This window comes from Hyperolius riggenbachi, chromosome 3 (assembly GCF_040937935.1).
Source record: "Hyperolius riggenbachi isolate aHypRig1 chromosome 3, aHypRig1.pri, whole genome shotgun sequence".
NCBI classification, from domain to species: domain Eukaryota; kingdom Metazoa; phylum Chordata; class Amphibia; order Anura; family Hyperoliidae; genus Hyperolius; species Hyperolius riggenbachi.
In genome coordinates this window covers 39,102,899-39,128,381 of record NC_090648.1, presented here as the reverse complement: position 1 = coordinate 39,128,381, position 25,483 = coordinate 39,102,899, and the positions used below count along the sequence as shown (strand labels likewise).

Genomic DNA, 25,483 nt, shown 5'->3' with positions numbered 1-25,483 from the left:
CACTGCAGAATTATGCAGGTTTATTGCAGGATTTGTATCAGCTGTAAGGCCTGGTGCACACCAAAAACCGCTAGCAGATCCGCAAAACACTAGCGGTTTTTGAAACGCTTTTTCTTATTTTTATGAAGCGTTTCAGCTAGCGTTTTGCGGTTTTGGGTGCGTTTTTGTGTAGCAGATTTCAAATATTGTTACAGTAAAGCTGTTACTGAACAGCTTCTGCAACAAAAACACCTGCAAAACCGCTCTGAAGTGCCGTTTTTCAGAGCGGTTTGCGGTTTTCCTATACTTAACATTGAGGCAGAAACGCCTCCGAAATCCAAAAAATGCCTCAGCCCGGGAGTATGCGTTTCTGCAAAATGCCTCCCGCTCTGGTGTGAACCACCCCATTGAAATACATTACCCAAGCGGATCCGCAGCCGCAAGCGGCTGTAAAAACGCAACAAAACCCGCTCGGTGTGCACCAGCCCTAACAAAGAAATGTTGCTTATCTTTTGGAGCAGAGAGGAAGTTCTGAGTTCAGGTCCACTTTAACTAACCATATATTATGATATCACTCTTCATTTCCCAATTCCTCATATATCTTGCATGTGCAATAGAAACTTCAGCACAGTATGTGGTTTTTCTTTAGCCTTTGCTGTAGGACAGAGGCCTGGTGCACACCAAAAACCGCTAGCAGATCCGCAAAATGCTAGCAGATTTTGAAACGCTTTTTCTTCTTTTTCTGTAGCGTTTCAGCTAGCATTTTGCGGTTTTGTGAAGCGTTTTTGGTGTTGTAGATTTCATGTATTGTTACAGTAAAGCTGTTACTGAACAGCTACTGTAACAAAAAACGCCTGCAAAACCGCTCTGAAGTGCCGTATTTCAGAGCGGTTTGCGTTTTTCCTATACTTAACATTGAGGCAGAAACGCATCCGCAATCCAAAATCTGCAGCAGCCCGGGAGTATGCGTTTCTGCAAAACGCCTCCCGCTCTTGTGTGCACCAGCCCATTGATATACATTACCCAAGCGGATCCGCAGCCGCAAGCGGATCGCAAAACGCAGCCGAACTGCTCTGGTGTGCACTAGGCCTTATTGAGTATTTGTCATGCTAGTATGGTTTTGGTGAAACTTTCTGGTCAGGAGAATGAATTCATATATGGTGGAAGCGATCTAAATATAAACAAGACCACTGACTTCCCTGGGAACTCATTGCCAGCTCAATGAGTCATTTAGAAATCCATCAAATGCAGATGTGGACAGTGACATGACACTTTTGTTAAAACATTCAGGGCTTGTTCACACTGGAGGCATTTTTGGGAAATTTGAAGCGCGGGCAATTTGTATGAATCACCCTTAAAGTGCTTACAGTATGCTTTCCAATGAGATAGTTCTCATTGGGGCGTTCCGTTTGCATGGACCATTTCCAGGGCGATTTGCCCTGAATGGAAGGTATAGGGAAATCGAAAAGCACTTGAAAGAGCACTTTGTATAGCGATTTCCCCAGCGCTTTCATGAATAAATACATTGTATTTATTCAATTCGGGGGCAAAATAATCACTTCCTGACTGATGTCTGGAAGTGATTTAAATAATTGCTCTGCCAAAGCGCTTAGAAAAGCGCTTATAACACGCAGAGCAGATCGATTTGCAAAAAAATTAAAAAAATTAAAGTAATCACTCAGTGCGGGGAAAGCGTGTGAACAAGGCCTAAAATCACCCTGATCAGTGCAGTTTTTCATATTTCAGGTACTAATGGTCTATGGGAGGCTGATCATTTTCCCAGGCAACTTAAAGAAAACTTGTAACAAAAAAAACCTCCCCGGGGGGTACTCACCTCGGATGAGGGAAGCCTCCGTATCCTATTGAGGTTTCCCCTGTCCTCCTCGGTCAGCGGCGGCGATAAAGCTCCCCGAACAGCGGGGATGTAAATATTTACCTTCTTGGCTCCAGCGCAGGCGCAGTATCTGCTCTCTGCTCGGAGATAGGCGGAAATAGCCGATCGCTGTTGGGCCGCTCCACTGCACAGGTGCAAGTCTCCTGTGCCTGCGCAGTAGAGCGGACCCGACAGAGATCGGCTATTTTCGCCCATCTCTGTGCTGAGAGCCGCAACAGCGCCCCCGCTGGAGCCAGGGAAGGTAAATAAATCAGCGCTTATCAGCGCTTGTCAGCCTTGTCGAGGGAAGATTCTGGGACACTTCGGGGGAGCCAGCGCTGGATTGCCTGCAGCTACAGGGGAGGGGAAAGCCTCATTGGGACCCTGAGGCTCCCCCCTCCCGAGGTGAGTACCCCCCATGGCAACTTTTTTTTGTTACAGGTTCTCTTTAAATAATATGCAGCTTGGAACTAGGCCAATCACGTGCATTTCCTGATTATTTTGATTGACCCAATTCAAAACTAAGGATACCCATTCAGATTCTGTGGAGCTGAAATTTCTGCATTTCCGATCAGAATTTGGAAATTGGAATTCTGTGGAAATCTGATTTACCGCAACTCTATAATTTTAGCCCAATCACAGAACTCGGAAGCATTGGATCAATTAGTGAATGAAGATTTTCTTTCTGCAAAAATCGAATCATCAATCCGTTTATCCAATATCTACTTTTCCGATTTTTTTTTTTTTTTTCATTTTTTGCATTCTCGGATGCAAAAAAAAAAAAAAAAAAATACTGCTTGAAAATCGGAAAAATGTAATATAGGAAAAATGAAACTCGAAAAAGCAGAAATTGGCATTGGCAGAAATTGGAATTTTCGGTGGAATAAGCATTTCCAGCCATTCCTATTCAAAACTGCATACAATTTGCTTATCTTGAAATCGGGGAGGTCCCTCTAGCAATAAAAGAGCACCAGATGTGTAAATGGGTAAAAGGGATCATTTTGACCTTTTATTATTTATAATAAACCGTTAACATGAACCGAAATCAAAGTTAAAAAAAAAAGTTTAACTTACCTGGGGCTACCAGCCCCCTGGAGATGTCCTGTGTCCTGTATACCTGCACTGTCCTGGAACGATCCTCCGGTCCAGCGCCATGGCTTAGTTTTGGTTTCCACTGGTTGGCCAGTCAATAACCACTGCGCTTGTGTGACCCTAGCCGTGCACGTCCTCGCGTCACCGGGAGCATCCTGCGCAGGCGCAGTCCTCGGAAATAACACACTGCGCAGGATGCTCCCGGATACGCGAGGTCGTGCATGGCTAGGGTCGCACAAGCGCAGTAACCATCGACTGGCCAGCCAGTGGAAACTGAAACTAACCCACAGTGGGGGACCCGAGGATCGATGATGACCGGCATGGGCACAGGGCCTCTGCAGGGGGCTGGTAGAAGCCCCAGGTAAGAGAAACTCTTTTTTTTTCTGTTTGATTTACGTTTCCTTTAAGGCTAGTTACACACCAGGACGTTGCGTTTAGGGGACGTTATAGGGCACATAACGTGCCCCTAACGCAACGCCTGGTGCTCTCTGGTGTGGACGTCGGAGTGAGCCACGTTGTGCAGCTCACTCTGGTGTCCGTGATGCCGTGATGCGTACTCTTGGACGCATGCGGCATCACGTGGTCCCGCCCGACCAATCGGACGCTCCAGGAAGTAAACACTGCACATCACTGAGTGCAGTGAATATTAATTAGCCATGTGCCCGGCCGCTCTCCGCTCCTCCCCAACATGACTGAGCATGTGCAAACAGTCTAACGCGTAGAACGCACAGCATGCAGCCCACTTGTGTTACATTGCTGTGCGTTGGGGGAGCGTTACAGGCTGCACTAACGTGCGCCTGTAACGTCCCTGTGTGCAAGAAGCCTTAATGTTAAGTATGATTTCATCTTTTTTAGCTGTATTCTATTTTTATCTTTTTTCTTTTCTTCTTTTTTTTTTTTTTCTTTTCTCTACTTCAGCATATATATTTTATTATATATTTGTAGGTTGTGATGTCATATTCTTCTGCATACTTCTATCTTCTCCTGTCAATTTTACTTCTTTTCTATTCCACGTTCTATTTCCTTTGTCCTCTCTGTCTCCCTTTCTTCTTATATCTTGATTCCAAAGTGCAGGGGACCTTCTCTCCCTACCACTAACCATTGTAGTATTATTATTATTTAGTATTTATATAGCACCAACATCTTCCGCAGACCTGTACAGAATATATACTCTTGTCACTTAGACCCAGTGCACACCAAAACCGCTAGCAGATCCGCAAAACACTAGGCGTTTTTGTGAGCAGATTTCAGAGCGATTCTAGGCATGTTTAGAGACGTTTTCTAAACATACCTAGTGTTTTTGGGAGCGATATTGTTACAGTAAAGCTGTTACTGAACAGCTACTGCAACAAAAACGCCTGGAAAACTGCTCTGATGTAGCGTTTTCCAGAGCGGTTTACGTTTTTCCTATACTTTACATTGAGGCAGAAACGCTACTGCAAACCGCAAACATGCAGCAGGAGGCACGTTTGCGGATTGCTAAAAACCTCAAACCGCTGGTCTGCACCATCTGATTGAAATACATTAGCCAAGCGTTATCACAGGTGATGCGGTTGGTGGATTGCTGCTAAAAACGCTCGGTGTTCACTGGGCCTGACTGTCCCTCGGAGGACCTCACAATCTTGTCCCTACCATAGTCATATGTCTATATAGTGTCGTGTGTGTATTGTAGCCGAGGGCCAATTTTAGAGGGAAGCCAATTTACTTATCTGTATGTTTTTGGGATGTGGGAGGAAACCGGAATGCCCAGAGTAAACCCACACAGACATGGGGAGTACATACAAAACTCCTTGCAGATGTTGACCTGGCTGGGATTCGAACCGGGCACCCAGTGCTGCAAGGCAAGAGTGCTAACCACTATGCCAGTACTAATCTGTAGGCCCACCAGAAGGCATTTAACTTTCCATTTAGTAGTAAAATATAGAGGTGGTGGGTACCTCCCAAGGGATAATCACCACATTATGGAGATGCATATGCGGCGTTAGCCACGCCCTGAAGAAGCATCAAATGACACAAATCGTGCAGGTAGGAGGGACCAACAAGCTCCGTGCGAGTAAGCACGTGACCCGCCAGGCCGTTGACGCGTCCATGACTGAACTAGCGTAATTCAGCTGCAGCATAACACTGCAACCGAGCTGAGATTACATGGACATTGACTCAGGAGCACATCTAAGGCAACATTGCCGCCCTTACACTGGGGGAATGACGTGTAGCGCCCCTGGGGAAATGACGTGTAGCGCCCAAGTGAGGTGAAGCGAAAGTGACGCCATTGATCGCAAGTATATGCCAATTATATTGTGCTTTGATGCTGTATCCACTACTGGGCTTGAAAAACGCTTTGCTGTCCTAAAACTGCATGAGTAGTCCTCACTATGGGTGAAAGAGGTATAAAACGTCCGGCTGTAGTGAAATTATTGTGACATTACTAATTGGAAGCACATGCTCATCACATCAAGTGTGGTTGCTTCACATACTGCTAGTGTCAGGATTCCTATGCAAGGGCTTGCAATGCAAAGGAATCGCAAAGGAAGTAGTTTTGTCACTATGCAAGAAATACTGGGCTTGATTCACTAACCGGTGCTAAGCCGGTTAGTGTGCCTTATCACTTAGTGGGCACAAACTACAGGGCTAACCTTATCTGAGGTTAGTGTGCCTTATCTGAGGTTAGTGTGCCTTATCTGCAGTGTGCGATGTAGCTTTGTGCATCTTTTAGTGTGCACAAAGCTATTTAGTGTGCACAAATCTACTTAAGGGGCACTAAGTTCAGATAAGGCACACTAACTCAGATAAGGCACACTAACCTCAGGCACACTGAACTCAGATAAGGCACACTAACCTCAGATAAGGCACACTAACCGGCTTAGCGCCGGAAAACCCTTTTTACTCCAGCGCCGGTTAGTGAATCAAGCCCTAACTCAGAAAAGGCACACTAACTCAGATAAGACACACTAACCTCAGATAAGGCACACTAACTCAGATAAGGCACACTAACCTCAGATAAGGCACACTAACTCAGATAAGGCACACTAACCTCAGATAAGACACACTAACCTCAGATAAGACACACTAACCTCAGATAAGGCACACTAACCTCAGATAAGGCACACTAATTCAGATAAGGCACACTAACCTCAGATAAGGCACACTAACCTCAGATAAGGCACACTAACCTCAGATAAGACACACTAACTCAGATAAGGCACACTAACCTCAGATAAGGCACACTAACTCAGATAAGGCACACTAACCTCAGATAAGGCACACTAACCTCAGATAAAGCACACTAACCTCAGATAAGACACACTAACTCAGATAAGGCACACTAACTCAGATAAGACACACTAACTCAGATAAGGCACACTAACTCAGATAAGGCCCACTAACTCAGATAAGGCACACTAACCTCAGATAAGGCACACTAACCTCAGATAAGGCACACTAACCTCAGATAAGGCACACTAACTCAGAAAAGGCACACTAACTCAGATAAGGCCCACTAACTCAGATAAGGCACACTAACCTCAGATAAGGCACACTAAACTCAGATAAGGCACACTAACTTCAGATAAGGCACACTAACTCAGATAAGGCACACTAACCTCAGATAAGGCACACTAACCTCAGATAAGGCACACTAACTCAGATAAGGCCCACTAACTCAGATAAGGCACACTAACCTCAGATAAGGCACACTAACCTCAGATAAGGCACACTAACCTCTGATAAGGCACACTAACTCAGATAAGGTTAGCGCTGTAGTTTGTGCCCACTAAGTGATAAGGCACACTAACCGTCTTAGTGCCAGTTAGTGAATCAAGAAATAGAAGATAGAGGAATATGCAGGATAATCCAAAGCATATAATCAAGTGTGCACACTGAACCCTGAACCTGGCTAATATATACACATGTAAACTATATACAATATATACATGAACAGAGCAACTGAATCAGAATTGGCAGGCAATGGAGTCACATGCAAGGTCAAACCAGAGAGTCATACAAGATATAATAGCTTAAGCAAAAGATTAGTCAACAGCAAAATGTAATACACTGCAAGGTAAGATGCTAAGCACAGATGCAAGGCAGGAAAAGCCAGAATTTGATAATCAGGACCAGGAACTGACGTGATGATCTAGCACTGGACTGACTTGCTACAGCAGCTTATATTCTGTGGTGGGAGGTCAGATGACAAAGTCCAGGTGATCCCAGACCTGCCCTCATTACAGTCTGTGATGGACAGTTCCTAAAGGAGAGAACCCTGCTGGTGGCAGAGCGTAAAACAAGTTGCCGCATAATTCCTGAGGACACTGGAGACATCTGCTGGTGAAATAGAAGTTCATCAACATAGTTCAGGAAATTGCCAGCAGATGCCACTCGTGACAGCTAGGCTGTGACACGCTTTGCTGTTTCAACTGTATAGTGCATCTGCCTCAACTTTGTAGTCCATCTGTTGTTTGAATGTAGACAATTACGGACATACTGAATGTTCTGCCGGCCAAACGCTATATGCAAAAACCTTGCTGAATATATATGGACTCTATTCCCTTTAAGGGGAGGAAGCTGCTGTATGCATGGAGTTGGCATGGATGACTGTTTGAATGAACAGTAAGTGGCCGCTTAAATTGCAGGGACGAATTGAGTTTGGATGACTGCTGCCCCTGCAAGCAAGTACAGCCAGCGGTGAATTGTTGACCCCTGAGTGGTTTTAAACTTATCTTTCTGCGCAGAAAAATATTTTAAATATTTGTACTGTTTTTGGCTCCTTAGTATTTGATGACACCAGGATTAAAGGGAGGGTTCACGTAAAAATACTAATCCATTTACCTGGGGCTTCCTCCAGCCCATGGCAGGCAGGACGTGCCCTCAACGCCGCTCCGGAGGCTGCCAGTGTTCTCCGGTGGCTCACCCGACCTGGCCAGGCCGGTTTCCTGTTCGGGCTTCTCCTTGCGCTCCTACGTGTGTCTCACATGGTCGCGCTGACGTCATCGGACGTCCGCCAGGCTGTATTGCGCAGGTGCAGAACTACTGCGCCTGCGCAGTACAGCCTGGAGGACGTCCAATGGATTATTTTCCGTGGATCTTCCCTTTTGATTGTGCAATAAAATTTCCCAATATTTGATCACTTAAAAAGGTGTGCATAGACCAATTTTTGCTCTGTTGTCTTATACTAGATGTGATAGAAATCAACTTCTGGGCCAAATCCTGACTGATAGCAACCCATTCTTTCATAATCTCTTCTTTGAGTTTCTCAGAATTAGTTGTTTTTTGTTTGTCCACCAGCCTCTTGAGGAATTACCCCAAGTTCTCAATGGGATTAAGATCTGGGGAGTTTCCAGGCCATGGACCCAAAATTTCAATGTTTTGGTCCCCGAGCCACTTTGTTATCACTTTTACCTTATGACACGGTGCTCCATTTGTTTTTTGCCTCCTCTGCCACTCTGCATTCTTAACAAGAATTGAACCTCTTTCTTTGAAGCTCTTGATGATCCTATAAATTGTTGATTTAGGTGCAATCTTAGTAGCAGCAATATCTTCGCCTGTGAAGCCATTTTTATGCAACGCAATGATAGCTGCATGCGTTTCTTTGCTGGTCACCATGGTTACCAATGGAAGATCAATGATTTCAAGCATCACCCTCCTTTTAACATGTCAAGTCTGCCATTCTAACCCAATCAGCACGACATAATGATCTCCAGCCTTGTGCTCGACAACATTCTCACCTGAGTTAACAAGACGATTACTGAAAAGATCTCAGCAGGTCCTTTAAAGGGGTTCTTTTGCAAATAAGGAAAAAAATAAAAAGTGGTTTATGCATAAACTATTAAACATCCTTCGAAAATAGTGTAAAACGTTACAAAAAAAAATGAATGGTTTCATCATTACTACATGTAATGTAAACAGTGACGGATGACGGACTGGGAGGCTAATCCATTTGTTAGGGGTGTTTTTTTGTTTTTTTTTACTTTCATTTCACAACCATAACTCCTGCCTACCTAGTTTTCAGTGGTATTTTAATCCACTGCTGGCAGGAATCGCCGTTACAGCTGTAACAGCTGAGCTCCGCTGAGCTCCTCAGTATGTGTTTACATTATTGCAAAGCAGCCAGACTCACATCTGTGCAGAGAGTGGGTCTGTGCAAAGAGTCATAAGCTGCTGGGAGAATCAGCCAGAATCAGCCCCATCTACACCATATGATTCTTTGTCAGATTTGATTCATTGATTCAATTTGATTCAATATGACAAGGCAGATTCATGATTCGATTCAATTTGAATTGGATTGAATCAAATAATGAATTAGACATGTCAGATTGAATCAAATTGAATCAATGAATCAAATCAACTTGAATCGAATCTGACAAAGAATCATATGGTGAAGATGGGGCTGATTCTGGCTGATTCTCCCAGCAGCTTATGACTTTTTGATTCTATGCACAGATGGGAGTCTGGTTGCCTGGCAATAATGTAAACACATACTGAGGAGCTCGGCAGAGCTCAGCTGTTATAGCTATACCGGCAATTCCTGCCAGAAGTGGATTATACCACTGGAAACTATGTAGGCAGGAGTTATGGTTGTGAAATGAAAGTAAAAAAAATCACCCCTAACAAATGGGTTAGCCTCCCAGTCCGTCATCCATCAGTGTTTACATTACATGTTGTATTGATGAAAGTTCATTCATTTAAAAAAAAAAACTTTTTATACTATTTTAGAAGGATGTTTAATAGTTTATGCATAAACCACTTTTTATTTTCTTCCTCATTCGCGAAAGAACCCCTTTAATGACAGCAATAAAATGCAGTGGAAAGGTATTATAAAAACTTAAGCACCAACTTTTCTCATTTCAAATATTTTTGACAGTCTCAAAACTTTTGACTAGGACTATATAAATGATTTAGTCAGTGTTTGGCCATTGTAAAACGTTTCCTCTCCCTGATTTACATTCTGACATTTATTACATGGTAACATTTTTTGCTGCTGGCGGGTGATGTCTGTGGAAGGAGAAGCTGCTTGCTTTTTTTTTTTTGGGCAGTTGGAAACAGCTGCAGACAGCTGTTATGTCCCACAATGCAATGACGTTCACAGACAGGAAACTGTCAGGACCATGGTCCTCCTGACATCAAACTGTGGGAGGGTTTCACCACAATATTACCATACAGAGCCCCCTGATGGATCCATTTGTGAAAAGGAAAAGATTTTTCATGGGAAAGGGGGTATCAGCTACTGATTGGGATGAAGTTCATTTCTTGGTTAGGATTTCTCTTGAGTACTGACTAGTACACATGATTTGACCTCGGTCCTGTCAGTTTGCTGTCTGTAAACCTCATTGCATTGTGAGAAAAAACGTCCATTTCCAACTGCCAAGCAACCAGTATCTCCCTCTGTGCATATGTATATCAATAAAAAACAACCTTCTAGCCTATGACATTGTTAAGGGGTGTATTTATAGATAATAGCAGTTGGTGTGGTTGGGTTGTTTCCATGTCTGCCTGTAGTACTAGTAAAGAGGAATTGTCGCACATTTTTTTTAAATACATATAAATAAGAAGTACAGTTCTTCCAGAGTAAAATGGGCCATAAATGACTTTTCTCCTATGTTGCTGTCACTTACAGTAGATATTAGAAATCTGACACTATCGACAGATTTTGGGCTAGTCCATCTCTCCATAGGGGATTCTCAGCATGGCCTGTATTCTTTATAAAGACATTCCCTGAAAAATCTTTAAACAAAGATGCTGGCCAGCCTCCCTGCTCACTACACACTATTTTGGCAGTTGGGCGGAGCAACTGCCATTTACTAAGTGCTTTTAAAAATAAAGAAAACCCATACAACCCCCCTATGAAAAGATGGGCTAGTCCAAAATCTGCCAGTAATGTCAGATTTCTACTACTTACTGTAAGTGACAGCAACATAGGAGAAGAGTAATTTATGGCTCATTTACTCAGGAAGAAATGTACTTCTTATTTGTATGTGTTTTTAAATTTTAAGATTTTCACAACAGTTCCCCTAAAAGATGATTAGGTGCATGGTCATCGGGGATCAAGAAATATAACAAAAGTTACACGGTGAATATCAATCAATTCTTGATCTTTCTTCTATTTTTTCAACTTCTCACTTTGCAGTGTATTGATTAATGTCTCCTCTTCCTCTCCCAACGTTCATCTTCATCCGCTGCACTTGTTCCCAACCGGTGTGCCGCAACACATCCCCCCCCCCCCCTCCATTGTGCCAACAGCAGTCACATAGTCGCTGCAGCCCTGCAAAGCGCTAAGCCTCATTTTACAATGATTTAATGATTATTATGCTTATTTTTCTATCTTACGTGTCATGGATATCTGAATGTTTGGCGTGATGTGTCAAAAGATTAGGAACCACAGTTCTAAGAACTTACACTAGTGTGACTAATCTGTTGAATCTAGAATTTGGGTCAGTGCACACCAAAAAGTGCTACCGCTATCGCAAAGGCGATTCTAGGCATGTGCCTAGCGATTATATAATCATGCCTAGCGATTTGTGGAGCGTTTTGGTGTAGCGTTTTTTTTTTTTTCTTTTGTTACATTAGAGCTGGAACTGAACAGCTTCTGTAACAAAAACGCTTGAAAAATCATTCTGTTCTACTGCTTTTCAGAGTGATTTTCCACAGTCTCCTATACTTAACATTGAGGATGAATTGCCTCAGAAATCAGCAGAAATGCTGAAGGACCCAAGTTTGCATTTGGGAGAAAATCACTTCTCTCTGGTGTGCTCCATCCCATTCAAACACATCAGTCAGTCACTTTTCAAAGTGCTCAGACACGGGCGTACCTAGAAAGCCCCGGGACCCCCAGGGCCCGCTCGGGGACTTTTTGGGGGCAGGAGGGGTCGCAGCATAAGAGGAGAGCTGTAGCCGCAGATCGGTGGGGAGGGGGGAAATTCCCCCCCCCCCTCACCTCAGGCTCTTCTCTTAGCGCTCTCCTCCTGCAAGCAATCATTGGTGGTGCTTGTGGCAGCCGCGGCAGGCAATCTGAGCACATACCTCCTTCTGGCTGGTGTGCCTGTCTCCTATCACTAAGTGCTTTATGGAACTTCCTGTGTAAACAGGAAGTTCTATGAAGCTCTTAGTGATCGGAGGCCAGAAGGAGGTATGTGCTCAGTTTGCCTGCGGCCGCCGCTGCGGCTGCCACGAGCACCACCAATGATTGATTGCAGGAGGGGAGCGCTGAGAGGAGAGCCCGAGGTGAGGGAGGGGGGGGGATTTCCCCCCTTCCCACCGACCTGCAGCCACTCCTCTTATGCTGCGACCCCTCCTGCCCCCAAAAAGTCCCCGAGCAGGCCCTAGGGGGGCTCTGCCCCCCCCCCCCCCCGCGACGGCAGGGGTCGCATCCCATATTGGTACGCCAGTGTGCTCAGAAACACACTTGGTGTGCACCAGCCTTAAAAGTTCTTCTTTAAAGGGACTCCGAGCAGTGCAGAAACTATGGAAAGATGCATACCATTTTGAAGCTCTCTTTCTCCTCTTTCCAACGACACATAAACCGCCACCCTACGCTTTTTAGTTTTCGATATTTTCGCGATCGAAATCGTGGCAGTCGCGATTTCGATCGTAGGGCGGCGGTTTATGTGTCGTTGGAAAGAGGAGAAAGAGAGCTTCAAAATGGTATGCATCTTTCCATAGTTTATGCACTGCTCAGAGTCCTTTTAACTAACCATATATTATGGTATTATTTCACCACCATTCCTTATACATCTTGTGTAATTTCCTTTACTCATTTTTGGTTGCGTATCCAATGGAAACTTCAGCAGCAAGGGGTGGTGCGTGGATGCGGGTGGACGGCGTCCACTTACTATTTCCATAGCATGGACGCCGTCCACCCTGGCATGCTCGGACGGGAGCAGCGCAGTGGAAGGAGAGCTGTGAGCAGTGGTGGAGAAGGGGGGCAATCTCCCCCCCTTCCCTCACCTTAGTGCTCTCCCTCCCTTGCTCTCCCCTCCTCCAGAAGTAACGCACGGGCAGCCGGCAGCGGGCGGGACTTACCTCTCCTCGTTCCGGCGCCGGATCTGAGTGCCGCTTCTCTGGTCTGGACCAGACCAGACTAGCGGCAGTGGAATACCCGCGCCGAACCAGGAGAGGTAAGCCCCGCCTGCTGCCCGCACATTACTTCAGGAGGAGGGGAGAGTGAGGGAGGGAGAGCACTAAGGTGAGGGAAGGGGGGGGAGATTGCCCCCCTTCTCCACCGCTGCTCACAGCTCTCCTTCCACTGCGCTGCTCCCCTCCTGCTGGGGGGGACTCCTGACTACCTATTCTGGGCACATATACCCCTGACTACATATATACTGTGCACATATACCCAGGGTGGCCCGCTCATGAGGCGGGTAAAACTTTTGCTTTAGGCGGCAAACTTCTAGGGGCGGCACCCGCCCGTCCGTGGGTGCGGGGGGGCCGGCCGCCGAGCCGGAGGGGTAACGGGCAGGACGGGGGTATTGGGCCTAGCGGTGGGGAGGGGGTTTGGACCCCCCTCCCTCTCCTGGGTCCCCAGATCTGCGCTCCCCTCCTGCTGTAAATAGGAAGCATTTCTAAATTTGCCTCAGGCGGCAAAAAGTCTAGGGACGGCCCTGCATATACCCCCTGACTACATATACTGGGCACATATACCCCTGGCTAAATATATACTGTGCACATATACCCCCTGACTACATATACTGGGCACATATACCCCTGGCTACATATACTGGGCACATATACCCCTGGCTACATATACGGGGCACATATAACCCTGACTACATATACTGGGCACATATACCCCTGGCTACATATACTAGGCACATATACCCCTGGCTACATATACTGGGCACATATACCCCTGGCTACATATACTGGGCACATATACCCCCTGACTACATATACTGGGCACATATACCCCTGGCTACATATACTGGGCACATATACCCCTGACTACATATATACTGGGCACATATACCCCCTGGCTACATATACTGGGCACATATACAACCCCTGACTACATATACTGGGCACATATACCCCTAGCTACATATACTGGGCACATATACTCCTGGCTACATATACTGGGCACATATACCCCTGGCTACATATACTGTGCACATATGCCCCTGGCTACATATACTGGGTACATATAACCCTGACTACATATACTGGCCACATATAACCCTGCCTACATATACTGGGCACATATACCCTGACTACATATACTGGGCACACATACCCCTGGCTACATATACTGGGCACATATACCCCTGGCTACATCTACTGGGCACATACACCCCCTGACTACATATACTGGGCACATATACCTCTGACTATATATACTGGGCACATATACCTCTGACTACATATACTGGGACATATATCCCTGGCTACATATACTAGGAACATATACCCCTGGCTACATATACTGGGCACATATACCCCTGATTGCATATACTGGGCACGTATACCCCTGGCTACATATACTGGGGACATATACCCCTGGCTAGATATACTAGGCACATATACCTCTGGCTACATATACTGGGGACTACAATATTCATGGCTACTTATACTGGGGACATATACCCCTGGCTACATATGCTGGGGACATATACCCCTGGCTACATATGCTGGGCACATATAACCCTGCCTACATATACTGGGCACATATACCCTGACTACATATACTGGGCACACATACCCCTGGCTACAAATACTGGGCACATATACCCCTGGCAACATCTACTGGGCACATACACCCCTGCCTACATATACTGGGCACATATACCCCTGCCTACATATACTGGGACATATACCCCTAGCTACATATACTGGGCACATATACCCCTGGCTACATATACTGGGACATATATTTCTGGCTACATATACTGGGGACATATACCCCTGGCTACATATACTGGGCACGTATACCCCTGACTGCATATACTGGGCACGTATACCCCTGGCTACATATACTGGGCACGTATATCCCTGGCTACATATACTGGGGACTACTATACTCATGGCTACTTATACTGGCACATATACCCCTGGCTACATATACCCCTGGCTACATATACTGGGCACGTATACCCCTGGCTACATATACTGGGGACATATACCCCTGGCTAGATGTACTAGGCACATATACCTCTGGCTACATATACTGGGGACTACTATACTCATGGCTACTTATACTGGGGACACCTATAGACCTGGCTACCTATGCTGGGGGTAGCTATTTTGGGGGAACTGCTGTCAGATTATCTGCACTTTTGTGGAACCGCTGTTATGTATTTTGGGGAACAGCTGCCAGATTATGTGTATGTTAGGGGAATGGCTGCTGCCAGATTATGTGTATTCTGGGGAACAGCTGCCAGATTGTGTATGTTTGGGGGACCACTGCTGCCAGATTATATGTATTTTGGGTGGTCCGCTGCCAGGTTTTGCATATTTTGGGGAACTGCTTCCAAATCATGTGTATGTTGGGGGAACTGCTGCTGCCACAATATCTATTTTGGGGGAACCACTGCCATATTATCTGTATTTTGGAGGAATTTCTACCAGATTATGGGCTTGATTCACAAAGCGGTGCTAACCTACTTAGCACGTCTAAAGTCTTTAGACACGCTAACCAGGGTGCTAAGTAGGTTAGCACCGGATTTCTCAATCAGATCGCGCGCTAACTTTGCGCGCGCAAAGTTTTACGTGCGCAAAGTTTTATGCGCGCTAAGTCCTATAGGCTTTAATGGGCACTTCGCGCGTAGCGCCCTGCGCTCTGTGCAGTACGCGCGTAAAGTTTTACGCGCATAAAGTTTTGCGCGCGTAAAGTTTTATGCGCGAAAAGCTTGTTTAGACGTGCTAAGGGGGTTTTCACAGGCGTGCTAACATTTAGCACCGCTTTGTGAATCAAGCCCTATGTGTCTTTTGGGTGAAATGCTGTCAGATTACATCTATTTTGGGGGGATACACTACGGCAGAGCTCAAACTTCCCCGGCAGACCTTTTCCTTTTACATCACTGCTAAGGTCATGTATATTTGGCCCCACCCATGACCACGCCCACATTATGCTTGGCGGCGCAGGGGTTTTCCAGGTGAGTCCACTCACTTCTTTTCCCAGGACTAGACCCCTGTTCAGCAGTATGTGTTTTTTCTTTAGCCTTTCCTGTAGGACTTAGGTCCTATTCACATCATAAATGGCCAACTTGAAGCGCTGAGCAATTTTTTTTTCCGATTTTTAAAATCGCCTTTCCCTGCACTGTATAAAGTGCTTTTTTAAGCACTTTCGCAGAACAATTTTTTTTTCACTTCCTGACGTCAGCCAGGAAGTGAACTTTTTTACCTGGAAATGAATTAATACAATGGGCCTGATTCACAAAGTGGTGATAACTCAGTTATCACGCCTAAAAGACTTTAGGCGTGATAACCTTTACACCGCTGAGTTGTGCTGGTTATCGCGCGCAAAGTCCCGCGTGCAAAGTTTTGCGTGCGCAATTGCGCAACTCCTCGCGCAGCTCCCATAGGGTTTAATGGCCGCATCGCACGTACTGCACCGTGCGCTGCGCGAATGCGCGTGCAAAACTTTGCGTGCTGGAATTTTGCGCGAGTTTCATTTTATCACGCCTAAACTGAGTTTAGGCGTGATAAAGGGCTTTTCACAGGCGTGCAAACACTTTGCACCGCTTTGTGAATCAGGCCCAATGCATTTATTCATGAAGCGCTGGGGACATCGCTATACAAAGCACTTTTTTAAACGCTTTGCAATTTCCCTATACCTTCCACTACAGGCAAATCACTCAGAAAATGATACAGGTAGCACTTTGGTGAGTGGATCGGAATGAATCCGCTCATATGTGAACACATGTGAACTCAGAAGTTCTCTCTGCTCTGAAAGATACAAAACATCATAATAACCTTTAAACAAAAAAACATTTCTTAGTTACAGCTTATACAAATCCTAAAATAAATCTGCACTGTTTCTACTTCATACATATTTTTTACAGCCTGTGCTTTGAAATGGGCTAATCTGCCATCTCTGCCATAGGCAGTCAGCTGACACAGGGGAGAGATCAGATTACAATTTGTGATTATACACAATTGAGGGGGAATTAGACAGGCTGTTTTCTCTAAATACATACAGGGTGCATTTCTCTATGGTTTCCTTCTGTCCTTTGCAAGAGTTCAGGTCCACTTTTAGGCTGTATTCACAGGGGGACGTTGCAGTTTAATGTGTCGTGAAAGTCACAATGTGTCTAACCTGCTGAGCGGTCTGGACGAGCTCAGCTCGTCCAACACCGCCAGAGGCTGCCGCTCAGGCCCTGCTGGGCCGATTTTAATGAAATAAAAAGCAGCACACGCAGCCGGCACTTTGCCAGCCGCGTGTGCTGCCTGATCGCCACTGCAGCGCGGCGATTCGCCGCGTGCAGCGGCGAAAGAGGGTCCCCCCAGCCGCCCGAGCCCAGCGTAGCCGGAACAAACAGTTCCGGCCAGCGCTAAGGGCTGGATCGGAGGCGGCTGACGTCAGGACGTCGGCTGACGTCCATGACGTCACTCTGCTCGTCGCCATGGCGACGAGGTAAGCGAAACACGGAAGGCCGCTTATTGCGGCCTTCCGTGTTACTTCTGGCCGCTGGAGGCGATCGGAAGAACGCCTCCGGAGCGCCCTCTAGTGGGCTTTCATGCAGCCAACTTTCAGTTGGCTGCATGAAATAGTTTTTTTTTTATTTAAAAAAACCCTCCCGCAGCCACCCTGGCGATTTAATCAGAACGCCAGGGTGGAGGTGACGCACTGCAAGCAGTGAGTTACCACAATGCAACTTTTTTTATGCGACTTTAACGTCGCACTGTGAACGGCCCATAGGATTAGCATTGCAGTGCGGTAAGCTGCATTATAAGACTTTATAACGTGCGACCATAATGTCCCAATGTGAATGCGACCTAATGGTGGCCACTAATGATCCAATCTTTTTCATCCAATCTTACCAAATCTATGTAGTATAAGGGTAAACTGAGTGAATATACTGAATAGACACTTCAGGCAGTTACCTTATATTACATAGAAATGGTAATATTGGATGAAAAAGATTGGATCATTAGTGGCCACCTTTATGGTGGCCATACATGGTACAATTTTTTCATCCAATCTTACCATTTCTATGTAGTATAAGGGTAAATTAAGTGAATATACTGAAAGGATAATTTAGGCAGTTCCCTTATATTACATAGAAATGGTAAGATTGGATGAAAAAATTGTACCATGTATGGCCACCATTAGAATGATTTCTTCTTTTTTATTTTGTATTTTATGTTTGTTTTTATCCTTCTTTCTTCCTTAGTAAATGTCTTTCTCTTGCTGTTTTTTTTTTGTTTTGTTTTGTTTTTTTGTTTTGTGGTTATCCTGTTGTGGCTAATCTTTTAGAGGAGAGAGGAAATTCAATAGCACTTTAACTTTTGGTTTTGTTTGTCCAGGGACTGAGCGTTCATCTCTCTTTGCTAGATTATTGAGTTCTTATCCCTCAATTTCTAGTAAGTTTACTTGGAATATGTATGAAATACAATAAGATTAACATTTTGTTTGTACATATGTTTCATGTTTCATATATACTCTGCCTTGAGTAATAAGTGTTCAATAATAAATGTCTAGGTAGCAAAGTAAAGGCTGGAGAAACAAAAAAAAACAGCAAAAAGAAAAAAAAAGAAAAAAGAAAATTATATATATATACACATATACCTACAGTGGGTTGCAAAAGTATTCAGCCCCCTTGAAGTTTTCCACATTTTGTCACATTACTGCCACAAACATGAATCAATTTTATTGGAATTCTACGTGAAAAACCAGTACAAAGTGGTGTACACGTGAGAAGTGGAATGAAAATTATACATAATTCCATACATTTTTTTACAAATCAATAACTGCAAAGTGGGGTGTGCATAATTATTCAGCCCCCTGAGTCAATACTTTGTAGAACCACCTTTTGCTGCAATTACAGCTACCAGTCGTTTAGGGTATGTCACTACCAGCTTTGCACATCTAGAGACTGAAATCCTTGCCCATCCTTCTTTGCAAAACAGCTCCAGCTCAGTCAGATTAGATGGACAGTGTTTGTGAACAGCAGTTTTCAGATCTTGCCACGGATTCTCAATTGGATTTAGATCTGGACTTTGGCTGGGCCATTCTAACACATGGATATGTTTCGTTTTAAACCTGTAACGAATGCGGAATAATCTCATCGGTCAGCGCACAGCAGGTACGCTGACACAGAGAAGATCTCCTACAAACAAAAAGGGTGGCCAGTAATGGTGGAAACAAAGCAGCCAGCAGAAGGCGCTGTGGAGCACAGAGGAGAAATTCCTCCGTGCGATCCAGAGACACTAGACTGCGACTGCACAATGCAAAAACAATGCACAAGTGTGAACACAGCCCTGAGACAGGATTGACTAGAGCAGAATGCATAGAAACAGACTGGAATAGAATGAATGGATGTTTGCCAATCTAGTTGCAAGCCGTGCAACAGCATTCATCCACAACACAAAAACAGAGACCGAAGTAACAGGAATCGAAGTAGCAATGCACGACCGCAGTGCACGCTCACTTCGCAAACTTCAGACAAGACTAAGACAGACTGAAGGAATGTCCGCCAATCTAGTTGCAAGCCATGCAACGGCGTTCATCCCCAACGTGAGACAAGAAGAGAGAAGTACAGAGATCAAAGTAGCGATGCACAACCACAGTGCACGCTCACTTCGCAGACTTCAGACAGACGGAAGAGCAGAGCGCTCACAGAACATGAGACGAAGTAGCGATACACAGCCGCAGTGCACGCTCACTTCACAGACTTCAGACAGACGGAAGAGCAGAGCGCTCACAGAACATGAGACGAAGTAGCGATACACAGCCGCAGTGAACGCTCACTTCGTCAACAGACAGAGAATCGCCTCAATGCAACCGCAGCACTAAGACGAGAACAAGAAAACAGAAAACATCAAACACAACATGAAAATAACAAACGTACTAGCTAAACACGGTCTCCGCACGTTATGTACAACAGAGACAAAACGTGTTCAAGGCACGGTCGCCGCGCATTAAGCGCAACAGCGACAAAGCGTACCACCCTAACCAGTAGCAGAGATCAAATAGCAAGATGAGTTCAATCTGACAGGAGTTGAGAAACCAACTCCAGTCCTGAATAAGCTAACAATAACCTTGCAAACAGATCACAAAAGGCTGGGCTCAATACAGTCTGACTAAGCAGGAATTATGATGAGCAAAGACTTCTGGGAGGAAGTGACATTTATACTGAAGCCCTTCCAAAGTAGAGAAGTCAATTTGCAAAACAAGTGGATGCAAATTACCACTGCAGCAAGCTGCAAGCTGACAAAAGGTCTGTTTTCCAGAGACCTGCAGAATGCAGCCCTGGAAATGACAAAAAAATGCCTGCTTGCGCAGGCCAACAGAGCAGATCCTTACAAAACCATTCCATTGTTGCCCTGGCTTCATGTTTAGGGTCATTGTCCTGCTAGAAGGTGAACCTCCGCCCCAGTCTTAAGTCTTTTGCAGACTCCAAGAGGTTTTCTTCCAAGATTGCCGTGTATTTGGCTCCATACATCTTCCCATCAACTCTGACCAGCTTTCCTGTCCCTGCTGAAGAGATGCACCCCCCGAGCATGATGCTGCCACCACCATATTTGACAGTGGGGAGGTATGTTCAGAGTGATGTGCAGTGTTAGTTTTCCGCCACACATAGCGTTTTGCATTTTGGCCAAAAAATTCCATTTTGGTCTCATCTGACCAGAGCATCTTCTTCCACATGCTTGCTGTGTCCCCCACATGGCTTGTGGCAAACTGCAAGCAGGATTTCCTATGCTTTTCTGTTCACACTTGCTTTCTTCTTGCCACTCTTACATAAAGGCCAACTTTGTGCAGTGCATGACTAATAGTTGTCCTATGGACAGATTCCCCCACCTGAGCTGTAGATCTCTGCAGCTCATCCACAGTCAGCATGGGCCTCTTGACTGCATTTCTGATCAGCGCTCTCCTTGTTCAGCCTGTGAGTTTAGTTGGACGGCCTTGTCTTGGCAGTTGTGCCTTGTTTACAGTTGTGCCTTACTCCTTCTATTTCTGAATGATCACTTGAACAGTGCTCCGTGGGATGTTCAAGGCTTTGGAAATCTGTGTGTAGCCTATGCCTGCTTTAAATTTCTCAATAACTTTATCCCTGTCCTGTCTGGTGTGTTCTTTGGACTTCATGGTGTTGTTGCTCCCAAGATTCTCTTAGACAACCTCTAAGGCCGTCACAGAGCAGCTGTATTTGTACTGACATTAGATTACACACAGGTGCACTCTATTTAGTCATTAGCACTCATCAGGCAATGTCTATACGCAACTGACTGCACTCAGACCAAAGGGAGCTGAATAATTACGCACACCCCACTTTGCAGTTATTGATTTGTAAAAAATGTTTGGAATGATGTATGATTTTCATTCCACTTCTCATGTGTACACCACTTGTGTTGGTCTTTCACGTGGAATTCCAATTAAATTGATGCATGTTTGTGGCAGCAATGTGACAAAATGTGGAAAACTTCAAGGGGGCCGAATACTTTTTCAAGCCACTGTATATATATATCTATATAGGACAACTCATAGAGAAGCATGTGATCAGTTTGATCAACTGATAGATTTGTAAGGCTCTGATTTGCTGGTCCTGATCATGTGTTAAATCAGGAAATTATCACAGCAAATCAGAGCCTTACAAATCAATCAGCTGATCAACTAGATCCCATGCTTCTCCATGAGTTCTCCTAGGCCCGGCCATCCCTAATTTATGTTTGCATACATACAATCTGTTAAGCTAATGTATATATGTGATATCTTCCTCTGCAGGGTATATCTGCATCAGTAAAGCTCAGAATGTCTGCACAGACCAGCCTGGCTCTATAAGGGTAGAAAAAAAAGAAACAGTGACTATCCCGTGTTACTTCTCTTATCCGGAGAATATAAACCCTACAAGGGTCAGAGTGTCCTGGAGAACTGCAGCCAGTGGTCGATGTGCACAGAATGATTTCATTTACAACCATACAGACAAGTGGCTAAATACATCCTACCAATGGGAATTCACAGTGCAGGGAGGCATCATGACAGACAGAATGGCAGCAATCACAATCACGATCCTCAAAAAACTGAAGAAGTCCATGTTCTGCTGCAGAATAGAACTTGATAATTATAATCAATCTCCAGACCTGAAATGGCAGAACCAACATGGGACCTACATGCTGTTCAAAGGTAATACCAATCATCATCATTATCATTGTCACCCTAATCAGTGACATCAGTGCCTAGTTTATACACTGGAACCAACAGTCCTAGTTTGACTATCTGATTTGATAATCTTAAAAACCTAAATGCTGATGCCATTATCTTAGATAGAGATCGGATGGCCCAAACTGTTCTTCCGGCGAACAGTTTGCAGCAAAAAAACGTGTGTTTGCATTCACCCCCTCAGGCGAACACATGGTGTGATCGACCCACCCCTATACATCATTATGGACCCAAATTTTGACCCCTCTCTCCAGAGTCAACAGACACATGGCAGCCAATCAGCTATCTTTCCCTTCCCTCCTGGACCCCCCCCCCCCCCCCTCTTACCCTATCAGAAAGCCAGCACAGCAGTCATTTTACAGTCTGTGTTTGGCTTCTGTGCTAGGCAGATCAGGGAGAGAGCTGAGATGCAGATAGGGAAACCATTAGTTAAGCCTGTGTTCTGTGTCCTTTGTGGAGTTTTTTGCTGTTTTAATACTAATTCACCATCTACAGTGCTGCCCATAATTATTCATACCCCTGGCAAATTTTGACTTAAGGTTACTATTATTTAACCAGCAAATATTTTTTTTTAATGAGAAATAACATAGATGTCTCCCAACAGATAGTAAGACGATGTACAAGAGGTATTGTTGTGGGAAAAAAAAAATTCTCAGCATTTATTTAAATTTGATCAAAAAGTGTCCAATCCACAATTATTCATACTCTTCTCAATAATCAATAGAAAATCCTTTATACAGCAATCAAGCGCTTCCTATAATTGCAGACCAGCTTTTTGCAGGTCTCCACAGGTATTTTTACCCATTCATCAATGAGCTCCAAATCACCCTGATCTTTAGGTCCCACCACAGATTCTCAATTGGATTCAAGTCAGGACTCTGGCTGGAACACTCCAAAACGTTAATGTTGTCTGCTAACCATTTCGTCACCACTTTTGCTGTGTGTTTTGGGTCATTGTTATGCTGAAATGTCCACTTGTGCCCAAGGCCAAGTTTCTCTGCAGACTGCCTGATGTTGTCATTGAGAATCCTCATGCATTTCTCTTTTTTCGTGGTGCCGTTTACTGTTATTAGGTTCCCTGGTACCATTGGCTGAAAAAACGCCCCCAAAGCATTAGGTTCCCACCCCCATGTTTGACAGTGGGGATGGTGTTCTTTGGGTTGAGGGCTTCTTCTTTTTTACGCCAAATGAAGGAAACGTCATTGTGACCAAACAATTCAATTTTTGTTTCATCTGACCATAACACAGAAGACCAGAAGTCTTCTTCTTTGTCCAGATGAGCATTTACAAAGGCCAAGCGAGCTTTTGAGTGCCTTATCTTTAGAAATGGCGTCCTCCTTGGTCTGCATCTGTGGAAACCAGCAGTGTGCAGTATCTGTTTGATTGTCTGCCTTGAGACATTTACACTAGCAGAGCCCAGATTCACCAGGATGGCCTTGGTGGTGATCCTTGGATTCTTTTTCACCTCTCTCACTATCCTCCTGGAGGGTACAGGTGTCACTTTTGGGTTCCAACCACGTCCTCTGAGATTTTCCACAGTGCAGAACATCTTGTATCCTATTAATAATACTTTGCACTGTAGCCACTGGAACTCGAAAACATTTAGAAATGGCCTTGTAGCCCTTTCCTGACTTGTGAGCAGACACAATGCTCAGCCGCAGGTCCTCAGTGAGCCCATTTGTCTTAGCCATGACTGTCCACAAACCAAGTGCAGAGAGCTGCTGTTTTTCACCTGTTGAGTTGATTAAAGCAGTGGTTCCCAATTAACTAGGGTAATTAGAATGCTTTAGAACAGCTTGGACAATTTGGAATGGTATAGAACTTTGGATTTTTCACTCAGACTGTGACAGTTTTTAAAGGGTATGAATAATTTTGGACTGGGCACTTTTTGCTCAAATGTAAATAAAAGCCGAGAAATGTTTCCCTTGAGATCCCGGTGCATGGTAATTACCATCCCGGTGCATGGTAATGCCAGCCAGCAGTGCACACATGGTGGATTCACAGTAGTCTGGTGTTGCAAAATGTGTGGTGAGACCCCCTTGCTAACCGAGTGCCCGGCTCACTTCCCTTTATGTACTGATTATTATCTTTTGGGAGACATCTATGTAATTTCCCGTCAAACAATTACTTGCTGGTTGAATAAAAGTAACATTAAGTCAACATTTGCCAGAGGTATGAATAAATATGGGCAGCACTAACCCCAGAGCCCTTCTAAAGGCTGTGTTTTGATCTTGTGATATTGATGTTCAGTGTGTCCACACAGTGCATTTTGGTTGTTGCAGACAGTGATTAGTGCTACAGTAGTTTACCCTTCTGAGTGCTGTTTTTCTTTTTCTTGCTATAGTTATATTGCAATCCTGTGTGTCCAGTGCCCACATTACGTGTTGGAGACAGGTTTGTTGGTCCTGTTAGTGCACCGACCATAACCCAATAATCCTTCACACCCCTACTGGCATCTAGTATCAAATATTGCCCCCTGTATAAGGCCTCAGTGCAGAAACAGTGTTTTTTTAGTCACTTAACTGTCATTGAACTACCTCAGCCTCACCGTAGGGGCTGGAAAACTGTGATCGCCTGTACTCCTACGATTGTGCGCACAAGCATGGTGGCCACTATACACCACTACACAAAGATTGCCACCCAAGAGGACTAACATTTATGTCCTGGAGGTGTCAACTAGTAAAAACAATGATTTGCTCACCTGATGTTATCACTTAAGTTATTTGCAGTTGTTTGCAGTACATTAAACGTGGCATTTCATCTGTCACTGTCAGCTCGCCTGTGCTCCCCCTTTGGTGTTGCATGCAGGTTTTGGGGTCCCAAGTGGTGTCAGAGCCCGGGGGCCCCACCTGTCATGTGTACCAGTGTTTGTATGACTTAATGCAAACCTGTGTAGTTTTTGAAGCACAGATTTACATAATTACCTTGGGAGGGGGGGAGTCTTTTTCTCCCAAAGTGGGTCCTTGCTATGGCACATGCGTGAGCCCTCTACAAGACCTTGTTGATGACAGTTTTGCGTCAATGACAGCGCTTGAATGAACCAAGGAAGGAGGATGGAGAAGCCTCTGGAGGATCCCTATCCCATTTTTTTCTTACAGATTTCCTTTAGCCCATTAGCATCTTCAAACTAAATTTTTTGTTTGCAAGTTGCTGGTGCAGTGTAAGCCTCTGTTGGCATATCTTGTTTGGCTGCCTAAGACAGCAAAACGAGCAGGTGGCCGGAAGACGTTTTATTTACC

The 25,483-nt window shown here is 44.9% G+C and overlaps 1 protein-coding gene across 3 annotated transcripts in view; it reads left to right on the top strand.

Moving 5' to 3' along the window:
* LOC137560928 (uncharacterized) overlaps positions 1–25,483 on the top strand; it is a 121,286-nt gene that overhangs the window by 5,906 nt on the left and 89,897 nt on the right. For all 3 annotated transcript variants that reach the window (XM_068272110.1, XM_068272111.1, XM_068272109.1), the window contains exon 2: positions 21,810–22,208. In XM_068272110.1, the coding sequence (XP_068128211.1) occupies positions 21,810–22,208 (399 nt within the window). The remainder of the gene's footprint in view (positions 1–21,809; positions 22,209–25,483) is intronic.